This window comes from Lissotriton vulgaris, chromosome 6 (assembly GCF_964263255.1).
Source record: "Lissotriton vulgaris chromosome 6, aLisVul1.2, whole genome shotgun sequence".
NCBI lineage: Eukaryota > Metazoa > Chordata > Amphibia > Caudata > Salamandridae > Lissotriton > Lissotriton vulgaris.
Window position 1 is genome coordinate 96,390,546 of NC_141694.1, and position 26,629 is coordinate 96,417,174.

General features: G+C 54.6%; 1 protein-coding gene across 2 annotated transcripts in view; it reads right to left on the reverse strand.

Moving 5' to 3' along the window:
• XPO5 (exportin 5) overlaps positions 1–26,629 on the reverse strand; it is a 762,403-nt gene that overhangs the window by 34,500 nt on the left and 701,274 nt on the right. For both annotated transcript variants that reach the window (XM_086926019.1, XM_086926020.1), the window contains exon 31: positions 14,439–14,606. In XM_086926019.1, coding sequence (XP_086782145.1) covers positions 14,439–14,606 — 168 coding nt within the window. The remainder of the gene's footprint in view (positions 1–14,438; positions 14,607–26,629) is intronic.

Consider the following 26,629-nt stretch of genomic DNA (forward strand, 5'->3'; position numbering starts at 1 on the left):
CGTTTGAGTGGGATCTTGTACGACTCCAATGGGGGCTCCGGGGTGATTTTCCTCTTCAGGAGGGAAAGCCTGCCCGTTTCGGCGTCGATGAAATGTTCTTGACGCTCTTCCTCTGAAAGTTGTCGAGGCCGTGGGCCGAGGACCACCAACGATGCCTTCTGCGTCGAAGATACCTTCTCGGGCACGCCGGCCCCCGCTTTAGCAACGAAAGCCTTCGGCGCCGTCTTAGGCGGCAAGGTGAAATGGATCGGCGTGGGCGCCTTTGCCGGTTTCTCCAGAGGCTTGGCTGGTGTAGGGTCCTTCAGGTCGACTGCTGCGGCGCCGTCCCTAATGCGCTGTAGGGACTCCGTAACCTTCTTTGTGAACGCGGCGGATGGACGCGCCGGTTCGACAGAGTCCTTAGCGGTCGGTTTCGGAGTGGAGTCCGACGAGGTTCCCTTCGGAGTCGACGCACTCGGCGCAGCTCCCTTGGCCTTGTCATGTGGAAGAGTGGCAGAGAGGGACTTCGGGTCGTCTGGCTGCTTCTTCGGGTCGGTAAGAGACCTCTTGGGGTCGTCGACCGTCTTCTTGTAATCGAGTCGACCTTTGCCGGCGTCGACAGTCTTCGACGTCGATGCGGCCGCGTCCGACCCCTTAACCTTCGGCTTCGACGTAGTAGCCTTCGGGTCGGCCATTTTGACGTGGCTCTTTGGCTCGACGGCCATCTTAGATTTCTTCGGCGCCGAGGCCTCCGAAGTCTTCGATCCGACCAATGCGATGCGCACTTTCGGTTTCAATATCTCTGGCGTCGAGATCGTAGATTTCACTTTCGGTTTCTGTGTTACCGGGAGCGAATCGGTACCAATGTCCGTGGCCGGGCCAGCAGGCGAGGCCGAGGAACTCACAACAAGGTTTCGGGTAAGGCCCGAAGGCGATCCCTCGACCTGGGCCTTATTGATTTGAACGGCCCCGGAGTCAGTTTGAGGAAGCTCCTCGTCCGAGCTATCCTCCATGGTCCCAAGGGCCCCGTCGTCGTCCCCTACCTCCTCGACGACTTCACTGAAATCTTCGGCCTCGGCGTCGTAGTCGTCCTCGACCTCCGACGCGGGGTTAGATTCTGAGATGTCCTGGATATCTTCATCCTCGACCTCCCCAGCATCGACAATGTCCGTAGGCGCCGGTGCAGAATGCTGGGCCTCCAGGCGCACAGCTCGACGGAGCTTGAGCGTTTTATTGGACTTGAACCGTGAACAGGCCATACACTTGGCCTCGTCGTGGTCCGGCGACAGGCACTTGTTGCACACCGGGTGGACGTCGATGTGTGGGTACTTCGAGTTACACACCGGACATCGTTTGAATGGACTTCGTTCCATGATGGATAGTCGAAGAGTCTGGAGCGTTGACTAGGCCCTCCGCGCCGAAAACACGCGGAAGTACAAGCTTGGCTTGGAGCCGAGGAAAGTTGCGAAGCCGAACGCAAGACAATACCGACGCAAGTCCTAAAGACCTTTTGGTCTCAAGTAAAGTTAAGTTAATTCTGATCGATTCCGACAAGAGGGAACCAAAGACATCCGGACCCAATGGCGGAAAAAAACAATCTGGGGATGGAGTCGATGCCCATGCGCACTGTAGTCCAGGGGAGGAGCCACCTATCTCGTGATACTTCGAAGACTCTTCCAGGACAACAATGTGCAATCATCCGGACCCAACACTAGGCGGCGATCTAAGCACAGATATGAATTCAGCAGCCCACATGCCTCGAACCGTCCTATTCACAGGAGCCTCTTTGCTGGATTTGGACCAGATCCCGAGAAGGACATCAGTGAGGTCTTCGTTTAATGGGAGTAGAGTTTACGAGATGGAGACTTCCGGTGTTAACACCTTTGTCAAGATGTTGGTTTCAACTGCCACAAGAGCAACTGAAGGTTGAGGACCTCGGTCGCCTTCCGCACCACCATTGCATATGTAGCAGCTTCCTCTTCCTTAGCCACGGTAGGGGTAGAAAGCATTCTGGTATCTGGAGACTCATCCAGTCCACTTGCATCACCCAGGTTCCTCACACCAGTCCATATCCTGATCTTAAGGCTGGTATTCTGAAGGGTCGTCTAGCGATCCCTCCCATTCCTCCCTGATGCCTAGCCCTTTGTAATATGGCTCACGTTCCTACCTACGACGCAGGCGTGCTGTCGGCACCAGAATCGGTCGACGCAGCTCTGACTCAGTGTTGGATTCGGGGATCACAATAAGGCTAGTGTCCAGTGGGCACCAGGTGAATCAGTGTTGGGTGGCTGTTTGGGGCGATCGAAGTGGTACGACTGGCATCAGTCCGAATTCAAGACCAGATTAGGATGGAGAAGCCGACGCGGGGCCTGAAGGCACACCAAAAGGGTCAGGCAGATCAAAAATTAGATACATGGCCCCATAAAACTCCTTAATTTGAGTTGGGGTCACTCCAGCTCCCGGAAAACTGAGGAGGCATGGAGTCTGCCCAGCCGCAGGTTAGGAGGAATCAGGCCTTGAACGCCGATGTTCCTTTGTCACGTTAGCCGACAGCTGAGGAGAAATAAAAGCATGCTTACCTGGATACCCAATCGATTCGGAGTGGGACGAAGAGAACTTAAGACTCTTGGAACGGTTGCAAGACTTTCCTCTCGAGCGGGACCATGACTTTCGCGATATCACATGCTGGGCCGCAAGCAGCTTCAGGGATCTCTCTCACAAAGCTTTCAACTCTATGGCCATGCAGTCTGAGTAGGACTTGAAGTTGTGGTCGCGCTCCAGACGCCACAAAAACACGCAGTGAGGGTCAGTCACCAACATACAGCGGTGAAAGGCACCACAGGGATTGAAACAGGTCTTCCTCTATATCCTCGACACAACAGGAGGAAACGCCTCAAAAAAGGTTGACAAAATATTACAAAAATCCTGTCAAAACTGACAAAGGGGTCAGCGCTGGCTGGTGCAGAAAGAAAAGAACCGACGTCAGTGCGACGAGGTGGCGGCTATAAGCACAAGTTACTACTTGTGTAACAATATATCTGTAAGAGACATTAGTTAGTTATAGATTCCTTATCTTAGAATATCCCCAGGTGTCAGACTGGATCCGGAATAACAATAACAACCCCGGTGGTGGGTCTGCGGACAAGATTACACCAGAAAGTCACGAAGAACAGAACGGCCAAAGAAGCCGTCTCTCCGGATTCGACTGTCAAGGCAATAATGCTTGGTAAACGTGTGCAGAGAGGCCCACGTAGCTGCCTGACAGATGTCCTGCAAGGGAACGTCGCATCCCAAAGCAGTAGTGGCTGCTGTTGCCCTGGTAGAATGGGCACGTAGCCCCACAGGAGGCTCCTTCTTAGCCAACGAGTAACATGCTTTGATGCACAGAACGACCCTCCGAGAGATGTTTCGTTTGTGCACGAACCAACCTTTTTTGGCGCCCACGTAGCCAACAATAAGTTGGTCACCCACCCGGAACTGTTGTGTGCGCTTCAGATGGAACGAGAGCGCACATTTTGGGTCCAGACGGTGGAGCCTCTCCCTCTTGTGAAGGATGCGGAAGTGGAAACAAGGTGGGCTAAGTGATGGTCTTCCCAATGTGGAAGGGCGTGACAACCTTTGGCAAGAAAGAAGGACGAGTCCTTAAAACCACTTTGTCCGGATGAACAGAAAGAAAAGGAGGTTTAGAAGAGAAAACCTGGAGCTCACTTACTCTTCTGGCAGAGGTGAAAGCTACCAGGAAAGCTGTCTTTAGAGTGAGAAGACATAAGGGACAGTTATGAAGTGGTTCAAAGGGAGCACACATCAGATAGGTCAAGACAACATTTAAGTCCCATTGAGGCATTATGAAAGGCACGGGAGTAAACGTGTGTGTAATGCCTTTGAGGAAGCAATTAACAACCGGGGACTTAAAAAGAGAAGGCTGATCTGAAAGCCGTAGTAAGACGGAGATGGCCGAAAGATAACCTTTGATAGTGCCCGGAGCAGATCCCCGCTGGGCCAAAGAGATTAGGAACAGAAGGACCTCGGAAAGAGGCAGAAAAGGGATCCACAGCCTTTCCTCCGCACCAGGCCACAAATTTGTTGCACCTGCAGGCGTATACAGTCTTAATGGAGGGATGCCTGGCAGCCAGAATGACATCACAGACTTCGGGAGGAAGGTCGAAAGCTGTCAACTGTCGCCACTCAATATCCACGCATGGAGGTGGAGGCTGGATAGGTTCGGGTGGAGGACCGTCCCCTTGCTGCTGCGACAGAAGTTCCTCCCGAAGAGGCAGTCGGATTGGGGGATCAATCGCCATGCTGAGTAGCTCGGGATACCAGTATCTTCGTGCCCAATCCGGAGCCACAAGGATGACTTGGGCCCTGTCTCGCCCAATCTTCAGCACTCTGGGCAGAGGTGGTATAGGCGGAAAGACGTACAACAGACCGCTGTTCCACTCGCGACAATAAGCGCCGCCTTGGAAATTCCAACGCACAGTTGACATTGCACGTTCTCTTCGGTGCCGAATAGATCTAACCAAGGCTCTCCCCACTGCAGAAAGAGACCTTGCGCCATGTCAATTTTTGGAGAGCTTTGTAAACAAGAATTTGCAATGCAATAGGTCTTGCATTTACACAAGTTTGAGCTAGTGGCATTGTAAATGACAATACCTTTTATTTATGTTTTTGTATTTAAAACATAAATAAAAGGCATTGTCATTTACAATGCCAATAGCTCAAGCTTGCGTAAATGCAAGACCCATTGGATTGCAAATGCTTGTTTCAAGAATGTCATTGAAAGTTAAGTAACTCCCATAAGAGGCCCTGCACTCTGGAGCTTGCTCCCACTACAGATGAGAAATGTTCATAACTGACCCCGTGTCATTGAGCGTATCTTTGATCCTCTGTAGATTGTTCAGCTAACACCATCAGACTTTTGGTTTCATGCTCCTCATGGGTGAAAACCCCAAAATGGCTAACACTGACCCCAGGACCTGGAGCTAATTGGCAAAAATGCCAACTTATCTTCATTTGGGAAAGTACATGAAACATTGGTTATTCCAAAGACAATGCAAGCATATAAATCGACACCCCAACCACCTGACCACATGCATACCACAAAACTTTCTGAACTGGATAGTAAAGCCTTCTCTTTGCTGAAGCTCTCCTAGTACCCAAGTTTGACGATCTTGGTTATATAGGACTGTACCAGTTAAATTAATTTCACGAATATCAGATTAATATTAATGTTGTATTTCATAAATAACTGCCTTCTATGATATATGGTATGCCATGCAGCTATTGTAACAAAGAAAAGGGAACATAGTGCAGTAAATTGCCTATGTACACAATCTAAGAAATTGAAATGCCTATACAGTTATTTTGTTTTCATTTTTAGCTGCCACTGACTGGAAATAAAAATGAGAGTTTGATCTATTGGCCTTGTAAACGATAATGCCTTTTATTTATGTGTTTACAAAACCTGCAAGCGGCGGGAAAACACCGCTTGCAGGTTTATAAACATGTAAATAAAAGACATTATCATTTACAATGCCAATAGCTGAAACTCTCGCAAATGCGAGACCTATTTCACCTAATCTCCCCATGCCTAACAAAAAATGAATGTGTCCCTCTGTAACGCAACTGGTGCACATGTAAAGCGCTCTGACACCTTCCGGTGTAGTTTGCACTATATAAAACTTCCCAAATATATATATATATACACATATATTCTGCAAGTGGTAGAGAGAAGAGCATTGCTGTCTCTTGCACTTCTCATGTTATTTTGAAAGAAGAGTTGTGGAAGGCCGCGGCGGAAGGCTTAGTCCCCTTGGCCAGCTATTGATGTTTACTTTACAGTGTTGGCCGTAGTAGACGTGTATAAGTTTGTTGCCACTTCACGGACGGCGAGATAAGTTGTCAGATGGCGAGGGCCCACCAGCCTATAAGAGACAGACTGCTTATGGCGAGGGCGGCTCGGCGCTAAGATGTGTGTCTTCCATTAGGCCGCCGGTCTACAGGCCTCACTCATCTGCTCCATTTCTCACGTGCACACTGGATATTGTATACCGCACAGAGCTCTCGCAAACCTCCGACTCCATGCACCTTGCAGTTGAAGAAGGGTACATTAAAAGCGCCCACTGAAGATTTACCCACAAGAGTGTAGTAGGTGCTGCTCAATCAGAAGGTAGCAGCATTGTAATGGACGCTGAAGTCATCTGTGGGAAAGGAGTAAGTGTCCAGACTCCGTGTATCCACCGTAAGGGGCGTGGCATTTCCAAACAGTTGGAAATGTGTTCACCGTATGCCAACAGCCGGCTCTTGAGAAAGTAGGAGGGGTCCTGTTTGCGGTGCAGGGAGGCTGTCATCTGCATCCCCACACCGGGGGGGGGGGGGGGGAGGGGGTCCTCAAGAGAGCAGGAATTACAGCAACAGGGGGCAGGAATTGGTGGATCCCTCAAGGGCTGAATCGAAGTCAGTGCCAGCACAGGACAAAACAGACAAGCGGTCCCCGGTGTCGGGCAAGGGAGCACTACCAAGTTGGCCGGCTGCTTCAAAGGCGTCCTCACTGGCAAGCCCCATGTGTCTTCTGGTCAGGTTTTCATCGTAATGGAACACTTTGCGTCAACTATTACAGCATTGTGGGGTAGGCGGCAAGTCACCCCCACCCCATTGGAATGAGATTGTACACTACCATGCTGCATGAGTGTGGCCATAAAGTTTGAGAAGAGGTTGGACAATGCTTTTTCTTTTTTCTGAGCTAGTTATTATTTTACATTGTTGATTTATACTTTGCTTTAAAGGCTCACTAATAAAATTTTGTGAAGTAAAAATCTTTTAACAAAGGTGGCTTGAATCGAACAATCTATGCATTATACAGGAGAGTCGAGACAATGCCAGTTCCTGTGGCACCGGTGAACAAGTTACTTACCTTCGGTAACGATATATCTGTAAGAAACATTAGTTAGTGTTAGATTCCTTACCTTAGAATATCCCCAGGCGTCAGTCTGGATCCGGAAACTTTTGCGTAGCAGTACCCCTGCGCGTCGGTAGGCGTCGTCTGCAGGCGTCCCCTGCGGCTCCGCGTCCGTCGTCGGCGTCGTGCGCCGTGATGACGTCGCTGGAGTACATAGACGCCGCCTCCGCGCGCTGACGTCAGTTCTTTGCACACAGCATTTCCGCGCCAGGAGACGCAGAGCCATGAGAGAACCAACACTGGTGCCATGTAAAAACTAGGGCCCTGAAAGGGATGACCTTAACCCTAGGTATCAGTTCGCAGAACGGGGAGGATGGGTGGGTTCGGTAAGGAATCTAACACTAACTAATGTTTCTTACAGATATATCGTTACCGAAGGTAAGTAACTTGTTCATCTGAAAGAAACACGTTAGTGTTAGATTCCTTACCTTAGAATACATACCCCAGCAATACCAACCCCGGTGGTGGGTCTGCGAACCAATACAAACTACACCAGAAAGTCCTGGAGGACAGAACGGCCAAAGAAGCCATCCCTCCGGACTTGGCTGTCCAGGCAGTAGTGCCTCGCAAAGGTGTGCAGCGAGGCCCACGTAGCCGCTTGGCAAATGTCCTGCAAGGGGACTCCCCGGCCCAGGGCAGTGGTAGCCGCCGTGGCCCGAGTGGAATGGGCCCTCAGCCCAACAGGAGGCTCCTTCCGAGCCAAAGAGTAGCACGCTTTGATGCAGAGGACGACCCATCGAGAGATGGTTCGTTTACAGACCGCCCGACCCTTCTTCGCACCCACGTAGCCAACAAACAGTTGGTCATCCACCCGGAACTGGCGTGTGCGATCCATGTAAAATGAAAGCGCACGTTTTGGGTCCAGACGATGGAGCCGCTCTTCATCCTTTGAAGGATGCGGAGGCGGGAAGAAGGAAGGGAGGGTGATGGACTGCCCGATGTGAAAGGCCGAAACAACCTTGGGCAGGAAAGAAGGTCTAGTCCTCAGAACCACCTTATCAGGATGAATGGACAGGAAAGGAGGTTGGACAGAAAGAGCCTGGAGCTCACTCACTCTCCTGGCAGAGGTGATGGCAACCAGGAAAGCCGTCTTTAAAGTCAGGAGACGGAGAGGACAAGAATGAAGGGGCTCAAAGGGAGCACACATTAGAAAGGTTAGAACCAGGTTCAAATCCCACTGAGGCATCACAAACGGAACAGGTGGAAACATGTGAGTGATGCCTTTCAAGAATCGAGTTACAATCGGGGATTTGAACAAAGAAGGCTGATCAGGAAGCCTCAAAAAGGCTGAAAGGGCAGAAAGGTAGCCCTTGATAGTGCCCAGAGCAGAGCCCTGCTGGGCAAGAGAAAGAAGAAACAGAAGAACCTCCGAAAGAGGGGCAGAAAGAGGATCCACAGCCTTTGCTGTGCACCATGCCACAAATCTGTTCCACCGACAGGCGTATACCGACTTAGTGGAGGGACGCCTGGCTGCCAGAATAACATCACAGACTTCAGGAGGCAAGTCAAATGGCCTCAACTGCCGCCGCTCAATCTCCAAGCATGGAGGTGGAGACTGGACAGGTTCGGGTGGAAGACCGTCCCCTGCTGCTGCGACAGAAGGTCCTCCTGAAGGGGCAGGCGGATCGGGGGACCGACTGACATGTTGAGTAGCTCGGGATACCAGTATCTTCGAGCCCAGTCCGGAGCCACAAGGATAACTTGGGCCCGGTCGCGCCTGATCTTCTTCAGCACTCTGGGCAGAAGTGGTATAGGCGGAAAGGCGTATAACAGACCGCAACTCCACTCGCGCCGAAAGGCGTCGCCGTGCGAGTGCCGTCTTGGAAACTCCAACGCGCAGAACTGATGACATTGCGCGTTCTCTTCGGTGGCGAATAGATCTAACCAAGGCTCTCCCCATTGCAGAAAGATGCCTTGCGCCACGTCCGAGTTCAGACGCCATTCGTGATCCATCGAGCACCGACGGCTGAGCTCGTCCGCCCTGGCGTTCAGAGAACCTGCCAGGTGTTGAACCGTCAGAGTCACGCCCTGACGTACCAGCCATTGCCAGAGGCGCAGAGCCTCCTGGCAAAGGGTCCACGACCCCACACCGCCCTGTTTGTTGCAGTACCACATGGCGGTGGTGTTGTCGGTGAACACCTGCACCACACTCCCGTTGACAAAGGGGAGGAATGCCTTCAGTGCCAGACGAATCGCCCGCAGCTCCAATAGGTTGATATGGAGCCGGGACTCCGCCGGAGACCAGATGCCTCTGATCTCTGCCTCTCCCAAGTGGCCACCCCAGCCCTGGAGGGACGCGTCCGTCACGACAACGTGCTCCGGTTGGGGAAGGGAGAGGGACTTGCCCCTGACCCAATCGCGGTCCGTAAGCCCAAACTGCAGTTGTCTCGCAGTGCCCTCCGAGATCAAGACGTGGTCGGACAAGTTGCCCTGATGCTGGGCCCACTGAAACTTCAGGTCCCACTGCAGAGCCCGCATCCGCCACCGAGCGTGATGCACCAGAAGGATGCAGGAAGCCATCAGTCCCAGCAGCGTCAACCTGACCGAAACCCGGGATAGCGGCTGAAAGATGGGAATCAAAGCCTGAATATCCCGAACCCGCCGTTCCGGAGGATAAACCCGAAACTGCGCCGAGTCCAGAACCGCTCCGATGAAGAGGAGCTTTTGAGAGGGACACAGGTGTGATTTCGGCACATTGATGGAGAACCCCAGGTCGTGCAAGAGGTCTGCCGTCATCTGAAGGTGGTGGACGACTGTCTGGGGCGAGCCCGCCTTCAACAACCAGTCGTCTAGGTAGGGGAAGACTGAAACCCCCAACCTGCGCAGATGGGCTGCGACCACCGCCATCACCTTTGTGAACACCCGTGGGGCGCTGGTAAGGCCGAAGGGGAGCACGATAAACTGAAAATGCTCCTGGCCTACCGTGAACCGCAGGTAACGCCGGTGGGCCGGCAGGACGGGGATGTGAAAATAGGCGTCCTGCAAGTCCAACGCTACCATCCAGTCTTGTGGGTCTAGAGCAGCCAAGACCTGAGCTAACGTCAACATCTTGAACTTCTCCTTCCGGAGGAAGCCGTTGACGTTCCTTAGATCCAAGATAGGACGTAGGCCCCCCTTGTCCTTCTTGGGCACCAGAAAGTAGTGGGAATAACAACCACGCCCTACTTCTGGCCCAGGAACGCGCTCGATGGCCCCCTTGGCCAAGAGGGCCGTAACTTCCTCCTGCAGAAGTGTCAAGTGGTCCCCCGACACACGGTGGTTCTGCGGTGGCATGGCTGGAGGAGAGGTCTCGAAGGGGAGGGAGTAGCCCCTTCGGACGATTTGCAGCACCCACCTGTCCGAAGTGATCGTGCGCCAGTGAGCGTGGTGATGGCGAACCCTGCCACCCACTGGCGTCACATGGGGCCGAAAGCACGGACTAGGAGGATTTTGGGGTAGATGCTGCGGGGGAGGGTGTGGTCTGACCCCGCCGTTGTCCCCGACCGCCACCACGGCGGTTTCCACGGCCGCCACCGCGTTGGAAAGATTGTTGCGGCGCGTGGCTGGCAGCACGTGTGGGGGGCGCCCCTTCCTTGGCCACGAAAGGGACGAAACGAACCCGGTTGCTGACGCTGGGTCGAGAGACCCAAGGACTTGGCCGTGACCCTGGAGTCCTTGAAGCGTTCCAGCGCGTGGTCCGCTTTGTCACCGAACAGGTGACAGCCATCAAACGGCATGTCCATCAGGGTATTCTGGACATCAGCCAAAAAATTGGCGGATCTCAGCCAGGCGTGGCGACGAATCGCCACCGTCGTAGACATAGCTCTGCCCAGCGAGTCGGTCGTATCAAGACCACACCGAATTGAATATTTCGCTGCATCTCGGCCTTCAGCCACAGCCTGACCGAGCTTTGCCCGCACCTCCATGGGGCATTCTGGCAGCAGCTCCGCGACCGTATCCCACACAGAGTGGGTGTAGCGGCCCAAGAGGCAGGCAGTGTTGCAAGACCGCAGGCCCAAACTAATGGACGAGAAGACCTTTTTGCCAAACTGGTCATACCTCTTGGATTCCCGGTCGGGCGGGGCCGACGGGAATGCGGACTGGGAGGTCGAGGCCTGGATCACCAGACTCTCAGGAGTGGGGTGGGTAGACAGGTACTTGGGGTCGTCCGGACAAGGACGGTGGCGCCTGGCCACGTTCCGATCAACAGGCGCACCTGAAGCGGGCCTGGACCACGTGCCCAACAGAACGTCAGACAAGGCTTCATTAAACGGCAGCAGTGGCTCCAGTGGGCATGACTGCGGTTTGAAGACCTCGGTGAGGATGTTAGGCCTCACGGCCGCGACGGGGAGCTCAAGGTGTAAGGCCTTGGCAGCCCTCATCAGCACCACAGAATAGGCAGCTCCCTCCACCGATGCCACGGTTGGAGGAGAGATCAAACCAGGGTTAGGAGAGTCGTCCAAACCACTGGCATCCCCCAAGTCACCTGTCCAGTCCGGGTCATACTGGCACTCGCGAGCCAGAGGGTCCTCGGACCCCTCCCAACCTTCACCGTACTCCTCATCCTCTCCGTATTCGGAGTCAATGATGAAGACCGGCTCCTCGGGGTTCATGGGCCCCATCGGCGCCGGGACCGGCGTCGTGCGACGCCCGTCCGGCGCCGCGTCCGGCGTCGGAGAAGGTAAGGGGACGGCGCCGCCCGGAGCCGGCGTCGGAACCCCACCGCCGGCCGGAACCGGCAGTGGAGAACCGGCGCCGCGCGGGGGCGGCGTCGGGGGTAACCCCGATGGCAACGGCGCCGGGGAGGCCGGAAGACCAGCCGGCGCCGATCCCGAAGGCCCCTGCGGCGCCGGGGTCGGAGCCGTCGGCGGCGCCGGGGCCGGAGCACCCGACGGCGCCGAGGCAGGGACACCCGAACCGCTAGGGCCCCCAGACGGTAGCACTGGGCCCGAAGGCGCCGTAGGCCCCGTCGGAGAAGCGAGCGCCCTCATGGCCATGAGGAACGCCTCGATCTCCTCAGGCGTCGCGCCATGCCCAGGGACCGGAGGGTATGAGGCAGGCCGCGCCGGCGACTCTCGCGGAGCCGCGGGGTTGGGGTCACCCGAGCCCCCGGCCGCATCGCGCGAGCGTCGGGGGGAGTCGGGGGTACGATGACGACGCCCCGACTTCTTGTGCTTCTTACCTGACGAGCCTGACGAGTGGTGTCGACTCCCGGAGCGCCCGGCGCGGCTCCGCGACCGCTCCCTCGAACGCTCTCTCGACCTCCGGCCGGACCGGGACCGCTCCCGGTCCCGACGTGGGGCCGACACCCGGAGCTCCAGTAGCTTGCGGGACCGCTCCCGCCTAGCCTTGTTGGTAAGGGCCCGGCAGTCGACGCAGGAGTCCACGTCGTGGTCAGGGCCCAGACACCGGAGGCAGAGGCGGTGATGGTCTGTGACCGACATCGTGCGCTCACAGTCATCGCAATTCTTAAACCCAGGCATCCTATCAGGCACCGTAGAGGAAAAAACAATTGAAAAACTTGGTCAAAGACCGGAGTACTGCTCTACAGATCTGCGTCCACTGGCGCGGAAAAAAGAAGAACTGACGTCAGCGCGCGGAGGCGGCGTCTATGTACTCCAGCGACGTCATCACGGCGCACGACGCCGACGACGGACGCGGAGCCGCAGGGGACGCCTGCAGACGACGCCTACCGACGCGCAGGGGTACTGCTACGCAAAAGTTTCCGGATCCAGACTGACGCCTGGGGATATTCTAAGGTAAGGAATCTAACACTAACGTGTTTCTTTCAGATGTGGCACCGGTATAACAAACAGCCCATCAGTAACAAAAGCTCCTGGACAAGTGACCCAGAGATGAACAGCGAATGTGACCTAGCAGTATTTAGCACCTTCTTTGCTAAACCAATCTCAAATGAGACAAGCATTGAAGAAAGCTGTGAGCGAAACCAAAACCTGTTGTGGGGCGGGACTTCCGTCTTCTGAAGCCTGCGCCCACCGTGTGGCTGGCCCAGAGAGGAGCAGTGATGACGCGGGGCTCCCATGCCCGAGGGAGAGCCCCGCGGAGGCTGCAGAGTCTGGAGTGGCGTTGATGCGGTGAGTGGGGTTAGTTGTACGGAGGGGCGTTGTCTCTGTATGTGTGCTCTCGTGTGTGTGCGGCGGCGGGGGGGTGTCTCTGCATGTGTGCGCTTGTGTGTGTGCGGGGGCGGCGGGTGGGGGGCGTCTCTCTGTATGTGTGCGCTCGTGTGTGGGTCGGTGGGGGCGGCGGGGGGAGGGAGGTGTGGTGTGTGTCTATGTGTGCGCTCGTGTGTGTGCGTGTGCGAAAGCAGGGGGAGGTGTGCTTGTGTGTGTTGGAGGTTAAAGGAGACAGAAGATGGTAAACACGCGCGCAACCTGATCTGATTACGGCAGGCTGTGCGTGCACATCTCTTGTCTCGTCTTGCCTCGTTGTAAGAAAGCGGACGGCTATAGGTCTCGCTGAGAAATCGCTTCCCGATGCGTCGCAGGGTGAGACCTAAAAAGTTATAAAAATTGGGCAATTGTTATATTGTGGCTAGATGGTACCATCCAGCCCAATTTTTATTACTTTTTTACAAATCTCTACAAAAATTGTTTTCTTATGTATTTGTTGTTCTATATTTTTGTTTATGTTTACATCGTTTTAGATAAAGTGCCTACCAATCGTAACTCATGGTAAATACGTTGTATGTGATGTATATGCACTGTTATGCAAATGTCCTGAATTTTGTTTTTTTTATGTTACATCTTTTTAGATAAACCTCAACAAAAAAGAACCTAAATGTTTTAAATAGCTGTTGATTTAAGGCACTGAGTTCGGGTTATCCCCCACATCATGTTGAAAATAAATTAATGTAATGCCAGTGGCATTTACTGCCTAGGAAAGTTTTTGCCTTTGGTTTTTGCACTGTCCTAGGAGTTCTAGAATTATACAGGGGGTCCTAGTTGTTCACATTACAGATACCACAGACATCATATGGGTCAGTCACCGATATCTGCATGTGGCAATCCTCACAAGGTGTAAACCCTGTTGTTGTTTGAGGAGACATGTCCCTTAGACACTGGGACATTGTGAAGAAAAAGCCTGTCAGGCCTGGCAGAAATGCTCCAAAGCAGAATACATAGGATTCTCAAATAAAACAGCCCAGAAAAATCCAGAAAATGTAGTAACAAATGGATCCACTCAACTGTGACAAGTGGAAAAAATTGATTCAACTGAGGTGAATGCTGCAGGCAGAATCTCTATGGGCTTGCATTATCATCAATGGAAGATGCAAGCAGATATGCAGGTAGAGACATAGAACAGAGGCACATAGCACCAGCTGAGAAGTATTTTTAGAAAAAGAATTTCCAGAACTAGTGTGAGACTTTAGGAAGAATCAAACATGAGGCATCTGTTGGAAAGAGGGATACATTAGAAGAGTATGACTAGCACTTCAAAATTGATTTTTTTAGGCATCAATCAAATGTTATCAGTGGAAAAAAAATGTTTATGCGAGTCTTACTCCGATGCAGCCAGCAATGAGGCGCTTGAACTGCTCCCTCTTTCTTTTGTCCATAGGTTTTCCAGCAGGGGTGGGAATCAGAATCTTTGCATCAAATTGCTCTAAGGCATCCAGCTGAATGTCTGGGATTTGCTCCATCACACTCTTTAGCTCAACAAATTGAGGACGCTGTGGAGAGGAGAAAAATGCTGAGCCACAGACAAGGTAACAATTCTTCAACACAATTCCTTTTGCTCCTATTTTTAAGCAATGACTTAGTTTAGAGTTGAACTCTACAGTTATCAAACAATAATGTTGTTAACAAAAAAGCTACTTTGCAATGGGAACCATATTTATGATGGCTACATCTTTTACACATTGCTTACATTATGAATATTCCCTCAGGTGCCAGAATGGCCTAGAAAATTCCACTCATTAATAGATAGCCAGTGATGCAAGCCGTTAGCCAGCAGATGTGATCAGAGTAGGCTGGGCCTCAACTAGCACAATCGAACAAGTTACTTACCTTCGGTAACGATATATCTGTAAGAAACATTAGTTAGTGTTAGATTCCTTACCTTAGAATATCCCCAGGCGTCAGTCTGGATCCGGAAACTTTTGCGTAGCAGTACCCCTGCGCGTCGGTAGGCGTCGTCTGCAGGCGTCCCCTGCGGCTCCGCGTCCGTCGTCGGCGTCGTGCGCCGTGATGACGTCGCTGGAGTACATAGACGCCGCCTCCGCGCGCTGACGTCAGTTCTTTGCACACAGCATTTCCGCGCCAGGAGACGCAGAGCCATGAGAGAACCAACACTGGTGCCATGTAAAAACTAGGGCCCTGAAAGGGATGACCTTAACCCTAGGTATCAGTTCGCAGAACGGGGAGGATGGGTGGGTTCGGTAAGGAATCTAACACTAACTAATGTTTCTTACAGATATATCGTTACCGAAGGTAAGTAACTTGTTCATCTGAAAGAAACACGTTAGTGTTAGATTCCTTACCTTAGAATACATACCCCAGCAATACCAACCCCGGTGGTGGGTCTGCGAACCAATACAACTACACCAGAAAGTCCTGGAGGACAGAACGGCCAAAGAAGCCATCCCTCCGGACTTGGCTGTCCAGGCAGTAGTGCCTCGCAAAGGTGTGCAGCGAGGCCCACGTAGCCGCTTGGCAAATGTCCTGCAAGGGGACTCCCCGGCCCAGGGCAGTGGTAGCCGCCGTGGCCCGAGTGGAATGGGCCCTCAGCCCAACAGGAGGCTCCTTCCGAGCCAAAGAGTAGCACGCTTTGATGCAGAGGACGACCCATCGAGAGATGGTTCGTTTACAGACCGCCCGTCCCTTCTTCGCACCCACGTAGCCAACAAACAGTTGGTCATCCACCCGGAACTGGCGTGTGCGATCCATGTAAAATGAAAGCGCACGTTTTGGGTCCAGACGATGGAGCCGCTCTTCATCCTTCGAAGGATGCGGAGGCGGGAAGAAGGAAGGGAGGGTAATGGACTGCCCGATGTGAAAGGCCGAAACAACCTTGGGCAGGAAAGAAGGCCTAGTCCTCAGAACCACCTTATCAGGATGAATGGACAGGAAAGGAGGATGGACGGAAAGAGCCTGGAGCTCACTCACTCTCCTGGCAGAGGTGATGGCAACCAGGAAAGCCGTCTTTAAAGGCAGGAGACGGAGAGGACAAGAATGAAGGGGCTCAAAGGGAGCACACATTAGAAAGGTCAGAACCAGGTTCAAATCCCACTGAGGCATCACAAACGGAACAGGTGGAAACATGTGAGTGATGCCTTTCAAGAATCGAGTTACAATCGGGGATTTGAACAAAGAAGGCTGATCAGGAAGCCTTAAAAAAGCTGAAAGGGCAGAAAGGTAGCCCTTGATAGTGCCCAAAGCAGAGCCCTGCTGGGCAAGAGAAAGAAGAAACAGAAGAACCTCCGAAAGAGGGGCAGAAAGAGGATCCACAGCCTTTGCTGTGCACCATGCCACAAATCTGTTCCACCGACAGGCGTATACCGACTTAGTGGAGGGACGCCTGGCTGCCAGAATAACATCACAGACTTCAGGAGGCAAGTCAAATGGCCTCAACTGTCGCCGCTCAATCTCCAAGCATGGAGGTGGAGACTGGACAGGTTCGGGTGGAAGACCGTCCCCTGCTGCTGCGACAGAAGGTCCTCCTGAAGGGGCAGGCGGACCGGGGGACCGACTGACATGTTGAGTAGCTCGGGATACCAGTATCTTCGAGCCCAGTCCGGAGCCACAAGGATAACTTGGGCCCGGTCGCGCCTGATCTTCTTCAGCACTCTGGGCAGAAGTGGTATAGGCGGAAAGGCGTATAACAGACCGCAACTCCACTCGCGCCGAAAGGCGTCGCCGTGCGAGTGCCGTCTTGGAAACTCCAACGCGCAGAACTGATGACATTGCGCGTTCTCTTCGGTGGCGAATAGATCTAACCAAGGCTCTCCCCATCGCAGAAAGATGCCTTGCGCCACGTCCGAGTTCAGACGCCATTCGTGATCCATCGAGCACCGACGGCTGAGTTCGTCCGCCCTGGCGTTCAGAGAACCTGCCAGGTGTTGAACCGTCAGAGTCACGCCCTGACGTTCCAGCCATTGCCAGAGGCGCAGAGCCTCCTGGCAAAGGGTCCACGACCCCACACCGCCCTGTTTGTTGCAGTACCACATGGCGGTGGTGTTGTCGGTGAACACCTGCACTACCCTCCCGTTGACAAAGGGGAGGAATGCCTTCAGTGCCAGACGAATCGCCCGCAGCTCCAACAGGTTGATATGGAGCCGGGACTCCGCCGGAGACCAGATGCCTCTGATCTCTGCCTCTCCCAAGTGGCCACCCCAGCCCTGGAGGGACGCGTCCGTCACGACAACGTGCTCCGGTTGGGGAAGGGAGAGGGACTTGCCCCTGACCCAATCGCGGTCCGCAAGCCACCACTGCAGTTGTCTCGCAGTGCCCTCCGAGATCAAGACGTGGTCGGACAAGTTGCCCTGATGCTGGGCCCACTGAAACTTCAGGTCCCACTGCAGAGCCCGCATCCGCCACCGAGCGTGATGCACCAGAAGGATGCAGGAAGCCATCAGTCCCAGCAGCCGCAGCGTCAACCTGACCGAAACCCGGGATAGCGGCTGAAAGATGGGAATCAAAGCCTGAATATCCCGAACCCGCCGTTCCGGAGGATAAACCCGAAACTGCGCCGAGTCCAGAACCGCTCCGATGAAAAGGAGCTTTTGAGAGGGACACAGGTGTGATTTCGGCACATTGATGGAGAACCCCAGGTCGTGCAAGAGGTCTGCCGTCATCTGAAGGTGGTGGACGACTGTCTGGGGCGAGCCCGCCTTCAACAACCAGTCGTCTAGGTAGGGGAAGACTGAAACCCCCAACCTGCGCAGACGGGCTGCGACCACCGCCATCACCTTTGTGAACACCCGTGGGGCGCTGGTAAGGCCGAAGGGAAGCACGATAAACTGAAAATGCTCCTGGCCTACCGTGAACCGCAGGTAACGCCGGTGGGCCGGCAGGACGGGGATGTGAAAATAGGCGTCCTGCAAGTCCAACGCTACCATCCAGTCTTGTGGGTCTAGAGCAGCCAAGACCTGAGCTAACGTCAACATCTTGAACTTCTCCTTCCGGAGGAAGCCGTTGACGTTCCTTAGATCCAAGATAGGACGTAGGCCCCCCTTGTCCTTCTTGGGCACCAGAAAGTAGTGGGAATAACAACCACGCCCTACTTCTGGCCCAGGAACGCGCTCGATGGCCCCCTTGGCCAAGAGGGCCGTAACTTCCTCCTGCAGAAGCGTCAAGTGGTCCCCCGACACACGGTGGTTCTGCGGTGGCATGGCTGGAGGAGAGGTCTCGAAGGGGAGGGAGTAGCCCCTTCGGACGATCTGCAGCACCCACCTGTCCGAAGTGATCGTGCGCCAGTGAGCGTGGTGATGGCGAACCCTGCCACCCACTGGCGTCACATGGGGCCGAAAGCACGGACTAGGAGGATTTTGGGGTAGATGCTGCGGGGGAAGGTGTGGTCTGACCCCGCCGTTGTCCCCGACCGCCACCACGGCGGTTTCCACGGCCGCCACCGCGTTGGAAGGATTGTTGCGGCGCGTGGCTGGCAGCACGTGTGGGGGCGCCCCTTCCTTGGCCACGAAAGGGACGAAACGAACCCGGTTGCTGACGCTGGGTCGAGAGACCCAAGGACTTGGCCGTGACCCTGGAGTCCTTGAAGCGTTCCAGCGCGTGGTCCGCTTTGTCACCGAACAGGTGACAGCCATCAAACGGCATGTCCATCAGGGCATTCTGGACATCAGCCGAAAAATTGGCGGATCTCAGCCAGGCGTGGCGACGAATCGCCACCGTCGTAGACATAGCCCTGCCCAGCGAGTCGGTCGTATCAAGACCACACCGAATTGAATATTTCGCTGCATCTCGGCCCTCAGCCACAGCCTGACCGAGCTTTGCCCGCACCTCCATGGGGCATTCTGGCAGCAGCTCCGCGACCGTATCCCACACAGAGTGGGTGTAGCGGCCCAAGAGGCAGGCGGTGTTGCAAGACCGCAGGCCCAAACTAATGGACGAGAAGACCTTTTTGCCAAACTGGTCATACCTCTTGGATTCCCGGTCGGGCGGGGCCGACGGGAATGCGGACTGGGAGGTCGAGGCCTGGATCACCAGACTCTCAGGAGTGGGGTGGGTAGACAGGTACTTGGGGTCGTCCGGACAAGGACGGTGGCGCCTGGCCACGTTCCGATCAACAGGCGCACCTGAAGCGGGCCTGGACCACGTGCCCAACAGAACGTCAGACAAGGCTTCATTAAACGGCAGCAGTGGCTCCACTGGGCATGACTGCGGTTTGAAAACCTCGGTGAGGATGTTAGGCCTCACGGCCGCGACGGGGAGCTCAAGGTGTAAGGCCTTGGCAGCCCTCATCAGCACCACAGAATAGGCAGCTCCCTCCACCGATGCCACGGTTGGAGGAGAGATCAAACCAGGGTTAGGGGAGTCGTCCAAACCACTGGCATCCCCCAAGTCACCTGTCCAGTCCGGGTCATACTGGCACTCGCGAGCCAGAGGGTCCTCGGACCCCTCCCAACCTTCACCGTACTCCTCATCCTCTCCGTATTCGGAGTCAATGATGAAGACCGGCTCCTCGGGGCCCATGGGCCCCATCGGCGCCGGGACCGGCGTCGTGCGACGCCCGTCCGGCGCCGCGTCCGGCGTCGGAGAAGGTAAGGGGACGGCGCCGCCCGGAGCCGGCGACGGAACCCCACCGCCGGCCGGAACCGGCAGTGGAGAACCGGCGCCGCGCGGGGGCGGCGTCGGGGGTAACCCCGATGGCAACGGCGCCGGGGAGGCCGGAAGACCAGCCGGCGCCGATCCCGAAGGCCCCTGCGGCGCCGGGGTCGGAGCCGTCGGCGGCGCCGGGGCCGGAGCACCCGACGGCGCCGAGGCAGGGACACCCGAACCGCTAGGGCCCCCAGACGGTAGCACTGGGCCCGAAGGCGCCGTAGGCCCCGTCGGAGAAGCGAGCGCCCTCATGGCCATGAGGAACGCCTCGATCTCCTCAGGCGTCGCGCCATGCCCAGGGACCGGAGGGTATGAGGCAGGCCGCGCCGGCGACTCTCGCGGAGCCGCGGGGTTGGGGTCACCCGAGCCCCCGGCCGCATCGCGCGAGCGTCGGGGGGAGTCGGGGGTACGATGACGACGCCCCGACTTCTTGTGCTTCTTACCTGACGAGCCTGACGAGTGGTGTCGACTTCCGGAGCGCCCGGCGCGGCTCCGCGACCGCTCCCTCGAACGCTCTCTCGACCTCCGGCCGGACCGGGACCGCTCCCGGTCCCGACGTGGGGCCGACACCCGGAGCTCCAGCAGCTTGCGGGACCGCTCCCGCCTAGCCTTGTTGGTAAGGGCCCGGCAGTCGACGCAGGAGTCCACGTCGTGGTCAGGGCCCAGACACCGGAGGCAGAGGCGGTGATGGTCTGTGACCGACATCGTGCGCTCACAGTCATCGCAATTCTTAAACCCAGGCATCCTATCAGGCACCGTAGAGGAAAAAACAATCGAAAAACTTGGTCAAAGACCGGAGTACTGCTCTTCAGATCTGCGTCCACTGGCGCGGAAAAAAGAAGAACTGACGTCAGCGCGCGGAGGCGGCGTCTATGTACTCCAGCGACGTCATCACGGCGCACGACGCCGACGACGGACGCGGAGCCGCAGGGGACGCCTGCAGACGACGCCTACCGACGCGCAGGGGTACTGCTACGCAAAAGTTTCCGGATCCAGACTGACGCCTGGGGATATTCTAAGGTAAGGAATCTAACACTAACGTGTTTCTTTCAGATTTGCACCTTATCAGTGGCCCATCAAAGTGGGCAGGGGTCAACCTCGAGAGCATCGGTGGCAGCAATGACAGCGCATGTTAGCATACCTTGGAATCTTACTAGTACAATGATACTAACTTGCTTGGGGAGGAGTTTGGATAGTGACAAATAAGCAAATAAATGATGCATTGGCTACACTAATACTGTTACTTCATCTATGTAATTGTTCTCTTCTAACTGATACAACCATCTGCAGGTTTATCTTTCTGAAGGAGTCTGAAAGCATTCCTTCCGTAGAACTTTGGATTGAACAGTGGCTGGTAACTAAAGACGTGATGCAACATATGTAGGAGGGTGGCTCAGTATATGGTGCACACCTATTGGTGATGCACCCTGTTTGATAGTGGAAGTGGTCCCTGATAACCAAAGCTCTCAAGGGGTAGCTGTGGAGAGCAGCTAAGGTTTATCCAGGGGCATGTAAAGCAGGTGCATTTACCAGAAAAGTCAGGCAGTCACACAGGAAAGAACCACACCAGTGTTAGAAAAATAAGTAATATTTATTACAATAACAATCGCTAATTACTTTGGTATATCTCCTTGGAATATGTAGAATGCTGTATTTATAACTCCGAGGGTGCCCCTTAGCAACGCACTTGCCTTAAGGTTATGATGCTCTAGTGCATCAAAGTAGCATCGTTTAGCTTGCGGCGCATGATCGGTTGCGGAAATGTGCTCTATGAGTGAGGGTCGTGTGCGCTGTATTGGCTGTTTAGGTCAGGTGCCTGAAGAGACTGGGTTGGCAGGTCTGTGGATTGCTTCAGTGTTGCCAGGATTGCGTCCCAGCTTTCAGCTATAGATACTTTCCTGGGACCCACTAGTTCTTCCTGCTTGATCGCTATGCCTTCTGCTCTGGCCCACGCAATGGTGGAATGTTTCCAGGCCTGTATTTGTGGGGTGTCTGACGCTTTCCATCGCTTTGTAATTAGCCGTTTGGCAGTGGCTATGCCCAGGTCCAGGAACCGGGAGGTGACCTTAGTATTGAGTGTCCTACGGAAGACAGGTAGCAGATATGTTTGCCACTCAAAGGGTAGCTCTCTTTCCGTACAGGAATGGAGTGCGTCTGCCACTTCTCTCCAGTAGGCGCAGAGGTTGAGACAGACCCAGAGCATGTGCACTAGATCTGCATCAAGAGTCGCACAGCGGGGGCAGGCAGAGTCGGCTTGCTGGAAGTATCTGTTAATGTTAGCTGGCGTTAAGTATGCACGCTGCGTAATGAAGTATTGTATTTGCCAGAGTCTCATGTTTCATGGGATACGGGTTGGGCTGGCCAATATCTGTGTCCAGGTTTTGTCAGAGAATTGGCGTCCCAAGTCATGCTCCCACTTGTGTCTGAGGGGATCTAGGTTGATAGCCGCGTGATGACGCAGTGAAGCGGCGAACCAACGTATCAGATGTCTGCCCCGTCCCATGACATGGAGGTACTGGATAGTGAGGTGCATCTGTGGTTCAGTGCCTAGATCTCCCCATTTCTCTGTAAGGGTGGCCACCAGCGAGCAATGTAGGAGGAATTGTCCTGCGGGAAGTTCCTCGTTTGCTGCTAGTGTCGCATAAGGAATCAGTGAGCCCTCGAGATAAAGATCACCTAAGGTCCGTATCCCAGCTTCATGCCAATGGTGCAAGTCGGCAGCTGTGCACACCGCCAGACCTCTTGGGGTGCCTTCCAAAGGGAGGGCAGGGGCATAAGGTGTGACATGTCGTGTTAGGTAGAGGCTCCGTCGATAACACTTATAGGCCTCATTCAAATATAAGGGTTCCCGAGGGCGTGTGCGGGTACCACGATGGAAGAGGGTAAGTATCTGTAGCAATGTGAATGGTGGACGGGTTGATGCAGTGTCGCTGCGCTGTCGGTCTGAAAACCATCTGGCGATCCATTGGAGTTGAGCCGCGAGGTAGTAGTGCTCAAAGCAAGAAGCCGCTAGACCCCATTGATCTTGGGCAAAAATAGTTTTTTTGATCGCTAACCTGTGCCGGTTGGGGCCCCAGATAAAGTCCCTGATTGTCTGTTCTAGCCGGGTAAAGAAGGAGGCTGGTGCATAGTTAGGCAGGTTGACCAAGTAGTACAGGAGCCTTGGTAAGGTCACCATTTCCACCAGTGCCACTCTGCCCGTGACTGCCAGGGGGAGTGTGTTCCAGAATCGCATCTGAGAGTAAATGGCTGTTAGTGCCCTGCCTAGATTGCCGTCAAAGAGGTCCTGTGGGTGCCGATAGACTCGTAGTCCTAAGTAACGAAACGTGTGTGTGCTCCATTGCACTCGCACCCCATTGAGCACAAATCCTGGATCTGGGACTCCCGCTCCAAAGGCATACAGTTTGGACTTAGCGGCATTAACCCTTAGACTGAATATGGTTGCAAACTCCCCCAGAACACGGGCTAGGTCTTACGGAATCTGACTGATGTCCCTGCAATATATCAACAGGTAATCGGCGTATAACGACCCCGTGTGCACCTAGTCGCCTAGTGGGATGCCATCCTGCAGTTGGGTTCTCAATGACTCCGCTAGTGGCTCCATCGCCAGTGCGAAGAGGAGCGGGGGGGCCCACCCACACTCTCATCGTCTGGTTTGTGTAAAGTAATTGGGTCAGCTACAAAAATGTGGGGCCTAACTGGTACAGCTCAAGGGTCGCAAACATGTAGTCCCATTCGAGGGAGTCGAAAGCCTTTTCAAGGTCAAGTATAAGGTAGCCCGCCCGCGGCCATTCGCATGTGGAGTAGGTCGCCACTTGAAAGAAGTGGCGCAAGTTAAGTGAGGTACTAGGGGACGGTACAAAGCTGTTTTGATCTGCGTGCACCAGAGAGGGGACTGCTTGCCCGAGTTTGTCCGCTAGAATATTAGCCAGTATTTTGTAATTGGAGTTGAGGATGGATAGGGGTCTGTACGAGCCCATGTCGGTGTGATCTCTGTCAGGTTTAGGTAACGAGATGAGGTGTGCCTCAAGGAGTGAAGGGGGAAGGTGTCCCGCATCCACCAAGGCTGTAAAAAGAGTATGCAGACGCAGCACTAATGTTACTTGATACGCTTTGTAATATTCGGCCGGGAAGACATCAGGCCCTGGAGTTTTGCCTGTTGCCAGTAACGAAATTGCCTCCCTGATTTCCTCTAAGGATATCCTAGCGTCTAGGAGCTTTGTGTTCCGGCAACGTCTCGGGCAGCTGTATCCGGTTGCGGATGGATGAGAGGGCATAAAGGGGAGCAGTTGTGTCCTCATCGATGTGGACACAACTGCTCCCCTTTATGCCCGTCACGCTTGGAGATCACAGACTCCAAGGCATCGGAGTTTGCATCTAATATAAACAAACTAATCGCCAAGACTTGGTTAGGCAAAACATTTTGAAAAGAAATTGTCTAGCGGACTCTCGCACGCTGGCCCTCTCTCCCGCCGCGGCGGGCACCACGTCTGCGTTGATCTTGGTTCTGCACAGGCTTCTGGCTGAACGAACATGTCGGGGCACCCCTTCCTTGTCCACAAAAGGAACGAAAAGCCGGGCGCGTGGTGGAGAGACCCAAAAACGTGGCCGTAGCCCTGGAGTCCTTAAAACGCGCCAACGCACCATCTCCCTTATCGCCAAACAGGCGAGTACCATCAAAGGGCATGTCCGTAAGAGAACTTTGAACATCCACTGAAAAACCAGTGGACCGCAACAGGCGTGGCGACGGAGGGCCACTGTTGTGTAAATCGCCCTACCCAGTGAGTCCGCTGTGTCCAGTCCACACCTGATGGCGAACTTGGCTGCATCTTTCCCCTCAGCAACAGCTTGAGAAAGAACTGTCCGAACCTCTTCCGGACACTGAGGCAGCACCTGCGCAGCCGTGTCCCACAGAGCGTGGGAGTAGCGGCCCAAGAGGCACGTGGTGTTCACTGACCGCAGCCCTAAGCTGGCAGATGAAAACAGTTTCTTTGCGAACTGTTCCAGCTTCTTAGATTCTTTATCCGGTGGAGCGGTAGGGAATGGGCTTTGGGAAGTGGAGGCCTGGATGACCAGGCTCTCTGGGGTAGGGGGGTGACGCCTGGCTACGTTCTTATCCACGGTAACACCCGTGACTGGTGTAGACCAGGTGCCCATCAATACGTCAGTTAACGCCTCATTGAACGGTAGCAGGGGCTCCATAGAGCTTGCTGCCGGCCGAAGTACTTCAGTGAGGAGATTAGTCTTGAGGGTCACCGTAAGCAGGTCAAGGTCAAGGGCCTCAGCTGCTCTATGGAGCACCAAAGTGTATGTGGCGCCCTCCTCCATAGCCACAGCAGGAAGAGAAAGAAAACTAGGGTCAGAGGAGAGGTCAAGGCCACATGTATCCTCTAACTCTTCTGTTCATTGCTGTTCCGATTCGCACTGCAGTGCGAGAGGGTCCTCAGACCCCTACCAGTCGTCCACATCCTCCACTACCCGTGGAACAGGCTGCGGCGGTGGGGGAGGGACAGGGGAATATAAATGGTCGAACAGCGCCGGTCAGCATAGGTCTGGCTCCGTATCCCAATTAGGGTCCCAACCAGGAGCAAAATTGTCCGGGAACCCAGGCAAGGGCGGCGGTGGAACGAACAGAACCCACTGCGGGGGTAGAGGACCCACCGGGGCCATAGCTGCTGGCAGCAAGGGTGGGCCCCGCAGTCCCAGCTGAGGGAGGGCTGAGACAGGAGCCTTAGGCCTGAAAAGGTGGTCCATGGCTGCAAGAAAATCTTGCACCTGGGCAGGAGTCACCGACGGACCCGGATAACGTGGGTAGGCCGCAAGACTCACAGGCTCCAAAGAAGCCGGCGGGTGGGATTAACGGCCCCCTCATCCGCGTCCGGAGACCGACGGGGGGACGTCGGACAGCGGACATGCTTCTTCGACTACTTCTTAAGACGTCTCTTACCCGATTCAGAGTGTGAAGACTTCGACCCCGAGAAGCGATGATGACGGCTCCGTGAGCGGTCCCTCGATCGACCCCTGGACCTCGAACGGCGGCGAGACGACTGCCGGGCCTCCGACAGCTTACTTGACTGCTCCCACAAGGCCTTCAGAGCCACGGTCAGACAGTCGGCACATGACCGGGAGTCATGGTTGTGCCCCAGACAGTAGAGATAGACGCCATGGGAGTCGGTCACCGACATAGTACAGCGACAGGCCCCACAGGATTTAAACCCAGGCATCCCAACGTGGCACCATGAGTGAAAGACTCAAAAATGGACAATAAAAGTCTCAAAAGTTTAGTCAAAAAGTGACTAGGGTACGTGCTCTAACCGGATCTGCGCTTAGTGACGTGGGAAAAGAAAGAACTGACGTCAGCGCGCATTGGTGCATCTAAGTAGTCTCCATGACGTCATCTCGGTGCCTACGACGGACGCAGAGCCGCACGACGCCACCTTCCGACACGCAGGGGTACTGCTGATGAAAACTTTCCAGATCCAGTCTGACACCTGGGGATATTCTGAGGTAAGGAATCTATCACTAACGTGTCTCTTTCAGATAAGAGAGACTCCAGTGTACCAGAAAGACCAGTGTATGTGGAAGTCTGTATCAGAGTTTGTAGAGTGCCCAGGGGTTCAGATGGTGCTGAAGGCCAATCAACAGGATATAACCCAACTGAGGTGATGTAGTTTCTTGGGCCCTGAAAGCACACCAAATGGAGCCGTGAGAACGCCAAAAATCAGCAGCATGGCCTCCTGACAGGCGTCCATATCCTGTGGCGTTGTTGATGGCTTTGGATATTCACGCTGGCGTGTTTCCCCTGCTTTGCTCATTGTAGTTTCCCCTGTGTTGGCCTAGTGATGCACATTGTAGGACTCATTATGTTTTGCACATGCTACTACATAAATATGCTTGTTTTGTGCCACATTATTCTTTC